General features: G+C 35.1%; 1 protein-coding gene across 1 annotated transcript in view; it reads left to right on the top strand.

Annotated features, from left to right (window-relative positions):
- The window catches only part of MIGA1 (mitoguardin 1), a gene marked incomplete at its 5' end in the record, with an annotated part of 39,822 nt that extends 22,950 nt beyond the window's left edge, over positions 1-16,872 (top strand). Inside the window, 9 exons of the mRNA XM_082483586.1 lie at positions 1,500-1,600; positions 11,335-11,453; positions 11,636-11,708; positions 12,047-12,133; positions 12,257-12,355; positions 12,667-12,801; positions 14,245-14,298; positions 16,080-16,196; positions 16,540-16,872. Coding sequence (XP_082339712.1) covers positions 1,500-1,600; positions 11,335-11,453; positions 11,636-11,708; positions 12,047-12,133; positions 12,257-12,355; positions 12,667-12,801; positions 14,245-14,298; positions 16,080-16,196; positions 16,540-16,758 — 1,004 coding nt within the window. The 3' untranslated portion in view covers positions 16,759-16,872. The remainder of the gene's footprint in view (positions 1-1,499; positions 1,601-11,334; positions 11,454-11,635; positions 11,709-12,046; positions 12,134-12,256; positions 12,356-12,666; positions 12,802-14,244; positions 14,299-16,079; positions 16,197-16,539) is intronic.
- Positions 16,873-18,852: the final 1,980 nt, after the last annotated feature.

The following is an 18,852-nucleotide window of genomic DNA, read 5'->3' as shown; positions in this document are numbered from 1 at the left end:
AAAAAGTGGTATTAGAAAAGCATTTAATGTAATATTAGAGGGGGATTAATGCAAATGATGAGCTAGAAATAAGAAGGAAACATCATGTTACCCGTCTGCTCTTATCAGACCCCAAGCAAATACTTTACAAACCACAGTTGGGTTTTCTGTCTTCAAATTCCAGTATGTGATTGTTTCCCAACCAACTTGGATGCTGTTGTACTTTTTCTCTTGGTTTTAAGAGGTCAGAAAAAAGAACAAACTACGAAGAATGATCTGAAAAAAATCAGAGACTTTCATATGAATATTGGTGAAGTTGTGATTACAAGTTGGAATCTACCTAGCACAAGCTAGTAAAATCTGTGTCCAAACTTTTAATAATTTTTTCCCCCAGTGAATAGTCTCAAAGACAGATATTTATTGTTATGTGCAATTTTTGAGCTGTTGTTCCAAGTCCGTAACTAATAAAACCATAACAACCACCAAAATCATAGTTAAGTTATGTGGATTTGTAGCGTTTCAATTGATGAGTAAACCATTCCGGTATATTGGCGTTTGGCCACTTTGCTATGTAATAGTGTTTTTTATGAAGTATTGCTGTAGCAACAGATCTGGATGACATTGGGTAGCTGGTTGCTGCTGGCTGTTGGAAATAAAACAGATTTTAGCAATGCATGTGTAATGTCTGAAGGTAAAGTAACCCAAAATAAATGCTGTTGCTCTACTGAGAATGTAGTATGGGGCACATCAAGCCACAGTCTGACTTACTGACTTAACGACTTTCAATGTTTCTGTACGGTGAAAACAAAAACCATGTATGCTAGTAACGTGCAACAGTTGAAAACTGAGAATAAAATAAAGGACAACTGAGAGAAACTGTATTACAGATGATTTTAAGCATAAAATATCAGTTATTTTAAAGACATTAAGAATTCTAGTAGAATTCTAGTACTATAGGAAATGTTTCTGGCTGTGTTATTTCAATGGAAAAGCTTGTTGGGGAAAGAGGATACACAGAAGATTAAAAAACTTCACTTGCTCTTCTGAGGAACCAGCAAGTGAAAAAAGGCATGAGAGTAGAAAATGAAACAAATTCAAGTGAAGCTGAAACCTGTTTTTTATTAATGGCTTTCATTTAGAACAGTATTTCTTGGTTACTAAAACATTGAGCATTGGTTACATAACACAGCCAAGTAAAAAATTTAACAGACGATTTAGATCAATATAGCAAAGTAATATCTTTAAATAGAGTTAGAAGTCTATCAAAGAAAAGGCAAAACCCACGGGGAAATATTTTTTACTTCTCTCTCTTGATTGCAGATGACATTTGTAAGTCCACTTTAAAAACAGAAAAATAGTCACCCTTATACGTTAGCAAGTCATAAGAATTTACTCTCATAGCAGTACAATGTTGTGCATTCCAAATGAAGTACTATGTTAAAGTATACATCAAACACACTTTCAAGACTTCAGTGGATTTTTCTGACAGTCTAATAGTTTGGGTTTTTTTTATTTTAAAGATAAAAATACAGACATTACTGTGAAGGATAATACGGATGATTTCTGCCTTCGAGATACATTAAGCATTGCATCAACGGACTCCTTTGTTTCCACAGCGGAGGTAAGACTCTTAAAAATTGCTTCTTTAAAGATTCATTGAACTATTTGAACAGTGAAGAATCTTATTTTTTTGCTAGTTATTGTAAGCAAACTGTATTTCTCTTAGGGGAGAAAAAAAAGAAGCTTTCCTTGCTTAGTTGTAACCAGTTTCCTAGCAGTTCAAGTAATGAAGTTGGGATCAATTTGCATATCTTTTTTTTTTTTCTTTTGCATACTGCCAGAATGTTTCCCCAACTCCTTCTTAAATGGAAGCTGCTTTTGAAAAATATATCAGATTTTCATGAGTGAAGAAGTGCAATCAATTGAAGCTGTAGTAGTTCCTATCACCATGAATTGTGTTTTCCTGTTCTCTTTTTTTTTTTTTTTTTTCCTATTCCCTTACCATAATATAAAGATGTACGAAGAAAGCTTTGTCTTTTTTGAAGTTGGGTTTTTTGGGAGATGAAATTATTAGAAATTGACAGCTACCTATTTTAGTAAGTTCCATGCACAATAGTATATCCTCCATCTATCTTTCCCTAATCTTCTTGGATAAGACTACAAAGGATACATAAAGAATAATCTTTGGATAACAGGGCATTTTCTATTAGCTGAAATCTGCTACTGCTCCCTTGAAGTATTTGAAAGAATTTTATATACAGCAACACACTTATTTGAATGAGGAATATCTGCTTTTATAGCCTCTCAGGAGCTGAAGGGATTTTGAATAGCACTCTTCTCCAAATTACAGGAAAGGCAGTTGGTCTCAATAGGTATGTTCTGTGTTAGGTATTGCTATCATGTATGCAGTACAACTAAGCTACTAAACTCAGTTGTAAAAAGAGAGAGAATTGCATACGCGTTCTCTGAAATTATCTTTTGAATGTCTATTTTATGGTTTGTTTTTCCATGATACAATTACTTAGATTTAGTAATTCACATTAAACTGTGATTATCTTGATTTAGTAATTCAGATTAAGTTGTGATGGTATGCCTAGCATTCATTCCTAACTAAGGTTGCGTCTGTAGAGACTGGTTACTCTTTCCTGTAATTTGGACAAGACTGCAATTCAAGCTCACTTCAACTCTATTGGTTCTTGAGAGGAGCTCTAAACCATTATAGTTTATACACTTTGTATTTCTCTCTTTTTTTTTTTTTTTTTTTCATGAACTTTCCTAGTGTGTTTGCAAGTGTGCAGAGATGGGAACAATCCCTTAAACTCATATGTGTTGTTTGCCTTAAATTGCCTTAAATAACCAAACCAAAACAAACAAACAAAAAACCAAACAAACAAAACCCCCCACACACCCCCAGGCTGTATCGCTTCAGTGGAATAACCGTCCTATCCTGAAGCTAAACAATTTCAATATTTGCTTAAGAAACATTTGAGTCAAAATTGGCAATGGAATTGTCTTTACATATCCTGAAAATATTCTCCACATTTCGATACCTCAAAGCCACTTCTGTCAACTCTTTTTTTTTTTTCCAGAACAGTCATGAAGATTTTCTCTTCCTTTCTAGCTGTTCTAGCCTTTGCCAATAGAACGAACTCTCTGATCTCCTTTCTCAGATTTTATTGAAGAATCTATTAAAATTCTCAGCTGATAGGAGTTCTGAAGATTAACAAAGCCATAAACAACTTGAAGTTTGGTCTTCAAACCACACCACCATCAAAATTCTGGATTAAATACGAGCCGCTAGGCTTAAACTACTGGGCCAGTTAGCTCTCTAGTAGTAGCTACTGGGGCATCATTGTGTAGTGCAGGTAAAATAAAGCTGTGAATTGGTCTTTTCTTATGAATTTAGTGTTACCTTGATGTAAAGTTTTGCCTGTCCTCTGGGGGAAAAAAATTCTTTAAATTAGTACTGCAAGTAACTATGGCAATGAGAAGGAGTAGTAACTACTTCTCAGTGTATGTCAGCTGTTAGTAGAGAACAGTGATCACTTCAGTGTAACTGGATTAGAACTGACATAACAGATTTTTTTATTTTAGACGTGATCATGTCAGGTAGCTGCTTCTTGCTTGTCTACTTCTTTCATTTTGTTATTCTTGCACTCACAAAAAAAGTGGAATGTTTCAGGCTAAGAGGTTTGAGGCTTTTTCAGCTTTGGATTTGTCTGAATTCATGTGCAAACAGACAGTTTTTCTTTCATCGTATGCTCCCTGACTGCAGTTACAATTTTAGTAACTACCCTAAACTTTGTGTGCTGATAGAAATGTTTAGCAAAGTTTGTAAATTTGAAATTCATGTAAGTGTGTATACTGCTGTGTGATTTTGCCCTGCTGGAATCACTAGTAATGTCACCTTCCTGGAAATTACAAAGTAGCAGCGTTTTTGAGGTCACATGGTGCTACAAGCTGTATGTTGACAGTTAACAGTCTTCCGTCTACATTGCATCCCGTCCCAAGTAGCAGGATTGAGTATTTTGTGTGACTCTGGTTTTAGACACTGGAAGGTATTTCCATGTTTCAGTGCTGACACACAGTCAAGTCAAATTCAGTTCGCTGGCCTCAGGAGAGATAACAGCAAAGATTCAGGGAGTCCTAAACGAAGACATAAATAGATGTCTTGATGGAAGTCGATAGGAATACTGCTTAGGGGCAACAAGAATGTTTTGCTGTATTATATTCGGACAAAACATAGGAAGATGGTGTTCAAGAAAAGAACTGAACAAAACTGGGACAGTTGGTCGAGTTTAAACCTTTTGATGAGTTCTACATGATAGCAGTAGGGTACGCCAAAACTTCATCTTGGCTATGGTTGATAATCAAAGAGGATGCTGAGGATCATGCACTTGATGATTTCTCATACAGAATTGTGCCAATCTGGACACCTAAAATACGCAGCTGCCTGAATCCTTATAAAGATGATGTAGACAGACAGTTGCTATGCCCAAGCCCAGAGACATTTCCATTCCTTAACACATAGGCTCTCAGAAGCACTGCAGAAGGGATGGTAAGCACAACCGTTTTCCCTAATTAAGTTATTGATACTCTATACTGTGATAAATAATGGTATTTTCTTCCTTATTTGAGACCATCTGCCATCGACTTGTAGTTATGAGGGTTAGTCCCCTTTTCATATCCTTGCTAACTTACCTACCGTGTGATCAAAATAGCTACCACCTTTGGCAAGAATACAGCAGTGAGTGTGCCAGATAAAGGTCTCCACCCTCTCTTTCCTGGCGGCTTTTCCATCTTTAAAATAGAAGCTCTTTCCTGCTCTCCCTGACAGTGAGCTTCGTTGCTGCCTCTCTGTTCTCAGCGCACATACGTTTATCGTGTCTTATTTTCATATCTTGACTACAACTGAATCTGTAGTTCTATTATCAAATAAACTTTGTTTTCTTTATTAAAATGTTAACTCAGTCCAAAGCTTAGAAAACTTTTTTTTTAGGCTTATGAGTAAAGCCTTAGTTGCTCTTTTTTTTATCAGTGATTCCTTTACTAAGGTTGTCTTTTCCTCAGTTTAAATCTATTAAAACAAAACAGCACAGGAAGGAGCAGGCTTTGATAACATGGAAAGAACACCAGTTTCTGTATGCCTGTAGTTATTTGTATGTGGCACCAAAACCTTCAAAGTGACTGAAATTGAATTTTAGATTCAGATAGCGCTCAAAAAGAGTCCTGTCACTGAAAGATAGTGTTTCCAGATAGATGCTTTATTCCTTTCCTGAAGTAGGGAATACCAGAGGGAATAATGTTGGCAAGTAACAGTAAGATGTATTCCTGTGGCATTTGTAAGTGAGGTGTTTGGTTTGGTTTTTTTCCTGTTTCATCATAAAAATCAGAGACATGCCCTCCTATGTTCTGACTGCCTTCAAAAGTGGGACCATAATCACTAATCTGATCTTCTCAGGTCTTATTGTTCTTATCCTGGTCACTCCCTCCATGTTCATGTCATCTGTCCAATTTGATGTGGATTATTTATTGTCTTACCTCAAAAACTAATGTAGTACAGCAGTCCTGCATGTTAATATTAAATAATAACTAATTAATGTATATTTATTGCATGCCCTGGGTAGCAAATTATAAGGAGCTCCCTATTCTAACAACTTTGAGGTATGGAAGTGCCTTATTTATAGGCTTAAAACATGTGGAGAAAGAGAGGAAAGAATTAATCCCTGAAGTCTTTCATTCTGTTAACAGTAATACTATTTCTTTGAAGAATCTGTACCTGAAGTGTGCCACTAACCACTGCCTACTACCTGTGGGTAAAGTCAAAAGATTTCATGGTGTCCAGTGAAGCATGATATCCAGAAATAAAGCTTGTCTGTTCATATCAGCAGCAGCAGAAGCTTTCCGCCTGCCAATAAACAGCATTGGTGGTGTAGGCAACAGAAAAGTTCTGTTCCACTTTGAGAAACACCTCCCATTCCTGTGTTCTTTCTAACAAATTCCTCAAACTTCGTGCTTCGTTTGTGTTGGTTTAAGTTGGTTTTTTTTTTTTTTTCCCCTCTGTTATTTGTCTTCTGCATCTTAATAGATGTAGCCCCAGTTAAAAAGATTCCATTGTGGGGAAAAGTTTTCCATGTGGCAATGAAGAGTGGTCAACGGGAACCAGATTCCTTTGATTCCCTCCAAGGACAACTGGTTGCTTGCTGTATGGCTATGAATAGGAAAACTTAGGCCAACAAGTCATTAAATGGTGCCCTAAAAGCTTTAAAAATAATAAAACAAAAAAATCTGGAGTTGATCCGTGTCCTCTAACCGAAACCTTAGCTATGTATGGTATTTGCATAGTATATTAAATGTTTTCAATTCTAGGACAAGGAGGAGTTTCGTCTAATAGCCAAGTGTGTTCCGATACACTGATGGCTCATACTCTACAATTTTTAATTCTTAGGAAATATATGTAACATATGTAACAAATCCATATATTAGCACTGAACTAATTTTTGTACCATAATACATTCTTGTGGGTATTATGTAGGCAAAAGCGTATGTACCAGACACAGCACACAGCCTAGGATTATTCCACCTGGCAAGTACCACTGATGCACACAACATTATGAATTCACATTCTTCATGATGCTTAAAATTAATAAAGTCACAGCAATAATTCAGATAAAATAATGTTCTGAATGTGTGTTTTCCTGAAAGAAAATATATCGGGTGTCGTAATATACACAAGTAAGTATAGAAGGGGTTCCTGAAAATACATGAACTTCCTTCCTGTTTTCTTCCAGGCATTAGGAAGAATGCACCACTCTATCATTTCAGTTTATAAAAGTACCATCTCAAGTGTTTTAGTTAGTAATCACCATCATATCTTCATGTTTCACACTCATCCTGCAGCTACTTACGTTTAAAAAAAAAAAAAATCTTTTAAAAGATAAAGATATCCAGAGAAAGAGATCATCATCAGCTTCTTTACATTCTGAGAAACTCTGCTTATACTATATTAAGGAATGCTGACTCTGCCAGTAAATTGACCTTTTTAATAGGGGCAGCAAGTAAGAATTCCTAAAAGGTCTAGCGTTATTTATTTTTGTCACATTCATGTAGGTGGTTATTTTGGTGGTCAACAAGGTCTTTGATGCACAGCTGAGAATTTTTTCTAGTATTAAGAAACAGCTTGTGGGTGGCAAGTAAGAGTACTGAGTCTGCTCATTAGACCAGAGCAGTCAGGGAATCCCAGGCTTAAAAACTATTGCTACCTCTGGAAATTTGATGCTTTACAACAATAGTTTCAGCATCTCTTTACTGGCAGATGCAGCCTTAAAGCTGAACTGTCCAGAGAAAACTAATTAGTGTCTGAACAAAACCAATCCATGTTGTAATCTTCAGAGGCTGCTTTGCAGCACTCTATGTAGAGACACAAGTTATCACTACAAGCTTTGGAGGTTTGAAGATGTACATATTGTTTCAACATAATGAGGTTAAGTATCCACTGCAGGTTATCATAAATGTCCTGCACAGTGGTCACCAACAACCACTGTCTGTCTTGAGCCTTGAATGGATAGAAGTAAAGCGTTACAAGATTAGATTGCTGCTATAGGGTGATTAATCTTTTCATCTCTTCTTTGTCTGCGTTTTCATGCCCTTCTTCATGTAACCCCCCATGACCCTGAGGAAATAGCAGACACATAAAGGCTGGCGCATCGGGTCCGTCATCACAAGCCTCAGTGTTACTCACAACTACCAGCACTTTTGGTAGCTGTGCACAGAGGACTTTTTCATCCTTAGTCATGTGTTAAGAGTTTCAAAATGGCACTGGCTGTGCAAAGAAGTGTTCACTACAGAATGGCAAGAAAGGACTTGAAGAGCTTTCAAGAGTCCAACTTACCTGTGATGACAAGATGTGGGATGCTGGGGCTTTCTGTGAACTTCTGATAAATACTGAACCACTGTTGAGGAAAGTTCCATGGTGCATAGGGGTACATAGTGGGGTAAAAAGTAGGTACCTGAATACATACCATGAATGGATGCCGATTCACATAAGGTAGTTATAGTGAACCACCTCGTTTAAAACTAATCTTCCTCTTCACCTTTTTCCTCAAAGGTAACAAGTCCTTGGAGGCTGTTACATGAAAGAGTTAAATTTTCTTTTGTGTCAGCTTGAGAAGTTCTTATCTAGAAAATGTTGGATGCTCTGCATATTGTTAAACATTGTATATGATTTGTCCATTCTTCTAATAGCTGAACTCTATGTTAGAAACATGGGTGTGTCTTCAGAGTGTCTTCAACTCATTTTAACTAGAATGTTTATATCTGCAAACTTTCACCTTACTTCATCTCAAAAAGAATGGCCATTACTGAATGTTTGCAAGACTGTTTAAAATATAATACTGTATGTTATATATATATAGTTTATTTCTATGTATAACATATGTATATATAAATATATTTTCAAATACTAGAAAGCATCAAAAGAAAATCCATGATGACCCCGGGAGCATTATGATGCAGCTTCAGAGCTTGTCTGGAAAACACCTTCTCTAGTTAAACTTAGAGGTTGTTTTAGTTTCTGGTTTTCAGTTTGTTTTGGTTTTTCTCCTCTCCTCTTTTTGCATGCTAAGAGAAGTCAGAGATAGAGGAATTTTTACCCCCTTTCCAAATGTTATTGGTTGGGACTAACTTCAATCTGTAATCAAAACCAACTTCTCAGCAGAAGAACAGTTATATCCTTCTCTCCTGTTTAGTGGCTGGTTGATTTAACTGCTTGCTTCGTTTGAGCTCAATAACAAGCATTACCACAGTAACACAGCTATTTTATTTCATCTGCTGGCATGAGAGGATGTTTATGGACAATAAAAAAGCTAAATACAATCAAGGTCCTCATCCAACTCCCAGGTATTGGATTCTATGCTAATCTGTAACCACAAAGGCTATGGTCAGGCATCTTCCTGTGCTAAAGATGTTATCACCTCAGGCTTGCTGGCAGCAGATGGAGATTCCCTGCATCTCGCTGTAGAAATCACAAGTCCTAATTCAGTCTCAGTCAGTCAGTTTGCCTAAATATCTGAAGAAGGTGATTTGCCTGAAGTTCACCAGAGAAAACTAATATAATCCCTTTTACCATAGAAATGATTACCTCCAAGAGAGGGGCAGCTGTTTACAAAGCGCATATGTGTTCACAACCTATTTCTTCTCATGCTTTGCAAATGAAATAAAGTAAATGGAAAGTTTTATGGCTTCAATAGTAGCTGGATCAGGTAAGAAATAAATTAGTATACTTATTTGTGGTGTGTTTTGGTCTTTATTTTGGAAACCATGTATGTATTGTTCTGCAATTAGCACTTTCTTAACTAATGCAGAAAACCAAATTCTGGAGTAAAGGTTTTTTCACTTGTTCTTGTTTATACCTGTTCAAACTACTACACTATATATACATGTGTGTATATATATATGTGTGTGTCTGTATGTATATTGATTTCTTATGTCTGAAAGAAATCAGTATATTCCTGTTTCTTCCAGTTGTTTAAGTTGTTCCTTCCTATATATTTTCACTTATATTTTCAATTAAAAGCTGTGTGGCTTCCTTTGTTTAATAAGAACATAAATTTTCAGGTGGGCTTTTTGAATTTGCAAATCCAAAACACAGTTTGGCGCTATGATGTTTAATTGTTAAATTGGAATGAAATCTTTGGTCTTAATAGCTGTAAATCTTTTTTAAGTCAGCTTATTCTACTCTGTTCTTCCAAGTGAAACAACTGATAAACAAATATGTATTTTTAAAGTGGAAATACTTTCAAGCTAAATGAATTCTGAAAGTGTACATTACTCATTTAAGTATAATATTTTTTGACCTTAAAACTTTTATTCCTTCACTTATTCCCTAGCTATTGTCTAGTCCCTTGAGTCTCAATTTGAAAACTCCATAGAAATCTGTATAGGAATACAGATTTTTTTTTTTTTTCTTTTTTTAACCCAAACAAATAACTTTAAAATGGAACCTGACAATTTTAAGAAAGTAATTGTATGTATTTGCTTACAGTAAAAGGATACTGGTATGAGTGATTCAGAACATTAGTGTAAGTTCCAGCAAATATATACCATCTAATGATGTGTGACACTTGTCAGAATACCAACTCTGTACTGAAATCTCTGTAACATATTCGTGCGCTTAAATATTTACATGGACAAAAATAGGTATTGGCACGTGCTCGTATTCTTCCCTTTAGCAGGCGAGCCTGCTTGGCCAAACTGCTCTTGCTGTAATTGGCTCAACTAAAGTCTGTGGAGAAGACACACTGGAAGCATACTTCTTGGTGTCTTTATGAAGTCTGGTGTCAGCACTTGCCTGGATGTCCTCAGCGATAGGAAAAACTTTCAGCGTATATTTATGTGAAAATTTTAATGGAAGTTTAACATAAAGTTATATTTTAATCTGATTTTTTTTGATCTTTCTAAGATACAGGGTAACTATTTTTATATAGTTCCATTACTGTGAGAATTATTTTTTAAATATGTTTCTAGGCTCTGTTTTTGTAGCCTGGAAGCACAGGTTTGTTTCTCCCATGCAGGATATTAAAAAAAAAAAAAAAAAAAAAAAAACAAAACCAAAAACAGAAGGATGTGTAAGCCTCTGATTTTTATTTTTTTTAATCATTAATAATATAATGTAATGTTTGTAGTGGAAATTGTAGCTACCCACTGTTTTGTGGATTAAATATAGTATCCTTTAAACAGGAGTTCTCTATTATTTATGTGATTTCTTAATGTGTTTTTGTTTTTTCTTGTTCTAAAAATGTCTGTGAGTTCACAGAATTAAAATTACTGATAATAAAAACCTTTTTGGGAGCCTGTAGTAAAATGCTGGATGCTCATCTTTCATACAGTATGCTTTGGTAACCAGCAGACATATTTACCAGTCAAACAAAAACACAGGTGGAGGATGTTACTATTTCCAGGTTCCTAAAGATTTGCATTATGCAATCACTCTGCACTTTGTGTCCTGACAATTTTATTTTTTTAACAGCTTTGAGACCCATTAGATTTAACTAGGTGAATTAAAAACAAAACAAAGCTGCATCCATGTTATTAACTAAACTTTTGAAAGTTACGAAGTAACAGTTTTGTTAAGTGTGGTGTTTCTCTTCTGTTTACCAGTTGAGGTGTTTCTCTTCTGTTTACCAGTTGAGGTGTTTCTCTTCTGTTTACCAGTTAAGTGTTGCCCCTTTGTTTTAAGCAGATGCAGAAAAGGATACATCTTTTAGTAGAGTATCAGGAAAACTTCTTTAATTTGTTTTATCTGTACAAAAATTATGTTAGCAAGCTCTTTAATGAACTTAATTTTTTTTTTTTCAGCTTACAGAGCACAGAGAGATTCGTAATACATATGGTCTAGATTCCCTTTGCCATTGCCCATTGTATGAAGAAGCTATGCACTTAGCAGAAGAAGGCAAAATTTATTCACGAGTGTTAAGGTATTGTTTTATGTCTACTTAATTATTTGCAAGAAAAGCAAGAATTAAAGTGAAGTATTCTATATACAACTAATTTTTTAGGAGTTACTTGCACTAGGTGTTTTTTCTAGGAATTAGACTTAGTTGAATTTTTTTGTGCTTCTTTTTTTAATGGTCTTTGAAACCTTTTCTATTTTATATAGGACTGAAATGTTTGAATGTCTAGGAGACAGTGACTTCCTTGCTAAGCTACACTGTATTCGACAAGCTTTTCAGGTAAATAGTAAGGAGAGTGCTTTGTCTGTCTGCCTTGTTAAGCCTAAAGTACATGGTGTTGAAACTATCAATGCACTACTTGTGCAACCGTTTTTATAACATATTCTGTAATTAAATATTTTCTTGTTGCTTTTACAATTCTGTAATTCTAAAATGGGACATCTTTGCAGAGGAGTCCCAGTTTTGTGATTAGCTTTGGGAGCTTTGCACCAACGGCTTTTTAGGAACTTGCCTACTATATTAACGGTTATAATTATACTAAATTTGATAGAAGTGTTTAAGGTCACTTAGTATAACCTGTGAATGAATATGTCTGTATTTTCTGAAACCTTTTCTAGATAATTCTTTCAGAAACAGCAAACAGAATATTTCTTGCTGAAAGTGGAAGAAAAATTTTGTCTGCTTTAATTGTGAAAGCACGAAAGGTAAAAGCCTTTTTAAACTAATGTTTTATTGTTAATGTAACTTCTACCAGAATTCACTTTCCAGTGTAAATTAACCATCTCTCTTGTTAAGTTTGCTTGATACTCATTGCTTTTACTTTACAGAATCCAAAGAAATTTGAAGATGTCTTTGATGAAATGATATATTTTTTGGAGCAAACAGATCACTGGGATAATACTGAAATGGAACTTGCTGCTAGAGGAGTGAGTCTGAATTTCTGAAAAGTGCTTTTACCCTTAATTATGCAAACTGTAGCATCTAAAAATAAATTTTTACGGTTCAGAATTGTGGGAAAGGCACTCTGTTTACTTTGCTGATTTGGAGAAATGGCATCCACCACTGCAGTTGAGTACCAGAAAGCATGTAATGTTTTTTTTAACTTCTCCTTTACTGACAAATTATCTTTAATATTCACTAAAAACAATTATAAATCTGCATGTTAATACAGAGTTAGAATATGGTGCATGCTGAATGAGAAACTAGGTTACTTAGATCATGTTCTGATTTAATATAGGTGAAAAACCTGAATTTTTATGATGTTGTTCTGGACTTCATATTAATGGATTCATTTGAAGATTTGGAAAATCCACCAATATCTATACAGAATGTAGTAAATAACCGCTGGCTAAATTCCTCTTTTAAAGAAACAGTAAGTATTTATGTCTAATTTTCATAATCGTTTTTCTGTAGTACGTTAGAATACGTAGATGGTATGATCAATATAACATTGGTGTGAGCATTCTCGTATAAAATTTCTGTTTGTGCTGAAACTATTCTTCCAGTGATCTGTGCTTTATATTCTTAAAGCACAAAGTAAAAATTAGAATAAATCCAACAACTGCAGGATAAAGACTGTGTATATTGTCTTGATAATAGCATTAATTTTGAAGCAAAGATACAACACCATCCTTCATTGTAAAGTCTAATTCAGCTTCAATATAACTGAATATATACCTGAAATATTTGTCAGAAAAAAAAAAAAAAAACCAAACTGATTATATTAGGTTTTTCATCACAGCAATTTAAAAGCTACAAGTCTGGGCCCAAAATAAATAGAATGATTGAATGTATGGGAGAAAACACTTTAACTGCAAAAATGAGTGTTCTCTGGGGAAGTAGAATCTTAGAAGGAAAGTTTCTGTTAGCCACATCCTAGATATTAGATACAGGTTTTGGTTCATAGACCAGAGATCTAGCAATAAGGAACAAAGTTGCAAGCAAACAGAAGTAAATTAATGCAATACAGGCATTAAAACATTGATAACGTTTCATGCTTTTTCAGATGTGCCTGTTTATTTGTCAAATAGATCTCATCCCTCTGTTACAGACATACAGGCTACTGCCATGGTCAGCTGGTAGAGATACTACTGTCATTTCATCTATTCATATCTATAAACAGCTAGTTTTCCTTTAATTTTTGTCTTTCAATTGAAATATTCCCTTTAGAAGGGGAAAAAAAAGAAAAGGTAACATGCATATATTTATTTCTGTAGTTATGTGATAACATTGTGTTCCGTGAGTAGTAAGCCATTTTGCAGTCCTGAAAGAGAATCAGGCGAGGATGGTTACAAGGTATGAGGGGAAAGAGCCGAGTGGTATATTGGATTTCACAGGCCCATATTTGGACAAAACTCCTTTGCTGAATCTGAAGCTATTGCAAGAATGTTTTTGCTGAAATGAAAAGGGACATTTCAATGTGTTCACATGCTATTTAATATCTAAAATAGTTACTTATGTCTGAGCACACACTTTGGTGTCTATAAGAGACGGGTCCTCAGTTAAACCCAGTGAATGTTGCTAACAGTTGCAGCTGCAAAATCAGTCAGGAATGCCAAACTACAAAGGAAGTGTTGCAAAATAAGATCTGAAAATAACAGATATGAACTACATATAAAAAATAGTTATTTGTATAAGCTGATATAGTTTTAAACTTTGTGTTATTACAAGATTAAACTCAAGAAAATACAAATCCCCAAAATATAGAAATATAGTATTCTGCAGATCGCTTCTTTCGAGATGAAAGATAATTTCTCTTATAATGAAGTTACACAGGGTTTGGGGCTTTTTTTGTTTGTTTGTTTTTAACATTTAGGCTGTGGCTTCAAGCTGTTGGTCAGTACTGAAGCAGAAAAGACAGCAAATGAAGGTAAGTTGCCTTGCGAATTATGTGGACTAAAGTTACTGATCAGCTCCCAAGAATTGGAAGTTCTCTCCTGTAGCTTTGGCAAAATAAATTACAGATCACCCCTTAGTCCTGTAGACGAGAGGCTGCCAATTGTATAAGTTTAGCTCATGGGGTCCTAATACCTGTTTTTTAGCAAGAAGTCTTAGCTAAAAGATTTTCAACCTAGTTTAGGTCTAGTGAACAGTGGTGACAGTAATTTCTTTGACTTATGGCCCCACACATGTACCTCAGATTTTTGCAGACCAAGGTCACTAATCTCGTATCTCGCCTGCTTACGTTAGGGTTCTCAACCTCATCTCCCTGTATCCTCCACAGCTAAGTAAAATTCAGTCCTGTCTCTTTACCTCCCTGAAGCACCCTCTTGCTCGCGAGCAGCAGGAACTCTGTTGCTGCCTCCTTCTGCCCCCTTTTGCATCCTGGCCTCTCACTGAAGGAACTCTGCAGATTTCAGAGTAGCACTCCTCTGCGCCAGCAGCTCCTTACTTCCACCTTTGGAGGCTTTTGTTAGACCTAGGAGGCAAATGCCCCATCTCTGTAGTAGCCAGTCCAAAAGCAGAGTTGAGGCTTGCTGCAGGACATCCATAGCCATTAGGAGGGGTTTTGCACACCATAGGTGAGGAGCCTCTGCTCCAGTGATTGGGGCTGACACCTTCCTCTGATCCTAAGAATAGCTATTTACATCACTCCTAACTGCTAAAGAAGACACATTTAATTGTAAAAAAAAAAAGTTGCTTCCAATGGCAGTTGGTATTTTGTAAAAGGTCTTCAGCTACCGTTACGTCTGAAGACCTGACGTTTCATCCCTGTGTCAATATGGTTGGGAAGTTTATATAAATAGATCTTTTCTACGCTAGTTTTATGTGAAGGGATTATATCTCCAAAATAGAGGTTGTAGTAACCTATTATTTTAATCTCTATTTCAATGCACAACTACCTTACTCTGTAGTTCCTTTATATGCTGAAGTTTCATTATTTATAAGTTTGTAAATGTGTGAGTCACTTTACTCCTTAGGACTATCTTCATCAGCGCTGCTAGAGTCGTTCAAAAGGGGATAAAGTAAAGTGCCATGGAAGGCGTTGTAATGGAGAGACTAACTGTACCACAAGGAGTTTGATGAACTTAAATTTACTTATGGGCAGTTCTTTATGTGATATTTTATGTTTTACTTTATGTCGTTTCTATTTTTATTATTTTAACAAATTAACTACTGTTATAAAATTATAAATATATGAGTATATAAAATAAACTGTACATTCATATATGATGTATAAATTTATACTATATTTTGTGAGTGCCTGTAGGTTTTAAAAGTAACAACAGGGTGGACATTCACAGATATTTTATGTTTTTCTTTAGACTTAAGGATGGGTTATTGTCAGGTGTAGGTTTCTTCAATTCAAAACTGTGTAGTTGCTTATTTTTTTGCAAGTTTCAGCTATATGTAGTATATAGGGGCTCAAACAGGAATAACTGAATAAAATTGTCTGTTCTGTCATATGTGAGTCAAAGTAGATTGTTCATGATATTTTTGGTCTTATGCCTATTAATCTTAAAATATCTAAAATACAAAGTACACCTGAAGTAAAAACCTTTTCTAAAAAAATCATGACACTTGTTTGTACAGTTGCCCTGTAACTTAAAGGTGTTCAAGTTACCACAGCCCTGAAGTAGTAGGTGTGTTAGGCTTTTCTGAGGACTTAATTTTATGTGTAACTTTTGTCTATAATTTTTTCATCACTAGGTACCTGATGGATTTTTTGCACATTTCTATGCTATATGTGAACATATCAGCCCTGTTTTGGCGTGGGGCTTTTTGGGCCCTAGAAATACCCTTTATGACCTATGCTGCTTCTTCAAGGTTTGCAACCTTTTTTATATTACCACTTATCATAATTTAAAAAAAAATAATCTTCCAGATTAAAAGAAATTAGGATTTTATTTATAGGCATCCATTTGCATTTTCCTAAAATTAAGACTAACATTAAGAAACCATGAAAATAAATATTTACGTATTAAATTTTTTTTAAGCCTAGAACTGTTTTGCAAAGCCTATTTTAGTGTGTTTCTATCTTAGCACAAAAGAATACATAAATGCATGTTTTTAGGAAATGTGTAAAAGAAATACCATTGCATACTTTTTTCCTTCTTGTAAGTGAATACAAGGGGTTTTTTGTTTTGTTTTGTTTTTTTCCTTCTACTAGGATCAAGTGCTTTTCTTCCTCAAAGACATTTTTGATTTTGAAAAGGTGAGATACTCAACTATGGAGAGTTTGGCTGAAGATCTTATGCAATTATTAATCCGACACACTGAACTTTTAATGGCCTATCTTGGAGCAGATTCCCTAAGACACGTCAGTTCTTGCGTGAGTGGTCATGAGCATGTCATGACCAGTGGGCTCCTAGAAGCAAAGGTGCAGTAAGCTTGAAGTGTATGATAAATGAAATGGAGTGCACTTTGACGTACTCCTTCCCACCTTTCTCTCTAACCCCGAAGCTATCGTTGCTGTTGCTGAACAAGCGTCTGAAAATGTATCATGTCGCTAAGTATGGAAAAGGACTCAGGGAGGTTAAATGTACATCTGCGAAAAGAACTGGTGAGCGTATTATTGTATATACCTAAATTAAATTTGCAGCTCAGCTGTCACTGTATTTATACTTAATATATCCCAAAGCTTTTTTCTGTAATATTTGGGTAAAGTTTATTTATGAAATACTGTACTTTTGCACAGATAATTTGTAAGTGAAGCTGATGGAGTTGTTTCCTTTAAAGGCTTATATACAAAATGTTCAGTACAGAGTCTCCAAATCATTGTGTGTCTAGATCTAGAAGGTGTTTTGACTGGGGTATATGCAGTCTCCGATTCATGTGACATGTGCAATAAAGTAATCACACTTACAAAACTGAACATGTTGCCACTGCCCTAAGATTACGTTTCTGGGAGTGTAAGCAGTCATTGTGTACTACAGTGTAAGAGAGTGATTTCCAGAGTGCATTTTTTATTTTTTTTTTTAAGTATCTAAACATCATGAAGGTGTTTGAGAGCGCTTATTTATATTCAAAAAGCTATGCTAGCTTCATCAATTAATTTAAAACTTTTCCTTTTTCTAAAACTGTTGCTACTTTATATTGTGATGGTAAATAAATACCATTCTCAGTTCATATGTAGCATTTCAAAATATATTTTTAAATAAGAATGTATGATGAGATCTGTTAATAGCGAAAGAGATTCAAGGCAGTCTTTTATAAGTGAAAGCATTTCCATCTTCCTCCCTTCCTTGTAGGAAGTCAGATGTCTATTTAAGCGGAAATTTAAGCAATTGTGGCTGTCTATGTGCAACGCAAAACTGTGGCTCGGGATATGGAACCCTGAACTTTAGATAGGAGCACAGCATAGTAAGGAGGCACGAGGGAACGTGCAGTAACATTTCTTCCTGTGCTAAAGGTAATAAATAATGATGATCTATAATCTTTGAATTTCTGTAAACTGGAACGATGTTTCATAGTTAGCTTAGGCTTTTAAACTAGACCAACATATGCTTTGCTACACGAAGCCAGCCCACAAGAACCTATCCTGTGTCAAGTAATACAGAGTAATTCTGAATATTCAAATACTTGAGAAGCATGTTGTTAAAATCTAGCATATTGAAACAAACTTTGATTTGAAACATTTCAACTTTTGTTGCAAACACAACCCAAAACAATGACGTTTGAAAAGGAGGGCCTGTGTAATTCCATAGATTTTACTGAAGCTGGCATTTTGCTCCTTTGTTGAATAAATTGTTGCTCCTTTTGTTGAATAAATACTCATTTGAATAAATACAAAAATCATGAAAATGTGTCATATTTGTGTGAAATGCCAACTGATTATAATTTATTAAAAATAAAAGGTATACTTCTATGTGTAATGAAACAGAAATTCCAAATGCTGCTGTTGGCCTATTTCCACCATTCAAGTTGCTGAATTTGGCACTATGCTCCATGCTATACTTTTTTTCTCCACAAAGTATGTCTTCAATATCAGAATGTGAGGTTTTTTTCACCCATCTCACTTAGCTTAAACATGCTTATGTCCCCCATCGTGCTACTCAAAAGTATCTGTGTTTTGGGAGCTTTTTGCAAGTCTATGAATGAAATTATGTGCAACACTAAGGTGTCTGGTTGGGTTCAGAATTAATAGGAATAGCTGGAAACAGAAGTAACAGAGTAAATGTCATGTTCCACAGCAACTGTACTACCTGGAGGTTGCAATGTGTCAAAGGTAATTGGCTGCTGTGGTTTGTCTGGTCTAATAAAATGGTATGAAGAAAATTAAACCTTAACATTCGCCACGGATAAACAGAAATACAGTTTTTCACAGAGGTAAATGTATATTTAAGTGATTGATTTTCATATTATTTATAAAAAGCTCATGAAGAAAGTGTAACAATGTTGCACATGCCATTATAGATGTTTCCAGATAGTTTAAAAGTCACTCTTCTGTTGAAATTGAAAGGATTTTTTTTAAATTTTTTTT

Source organism: Vanellus vanellus (assembly GCF_965231255.1).
Source record: "Vanellus vanellus genome assembly, chromosome: 5".
In the NCBI taxonomy this organism is placed as follows: domain Eukaryota; kingdom Metazoa; phylum Chordata; class Aves; order Charadriiformes; family Charadriidae; genus Vanellus; species Vanellus vanellus.
The sequence above is the reverse complement of the archived record's forward strand: the minus strand, read 5'-3'. Positions and strand labels throughout refer to the sequence as shown.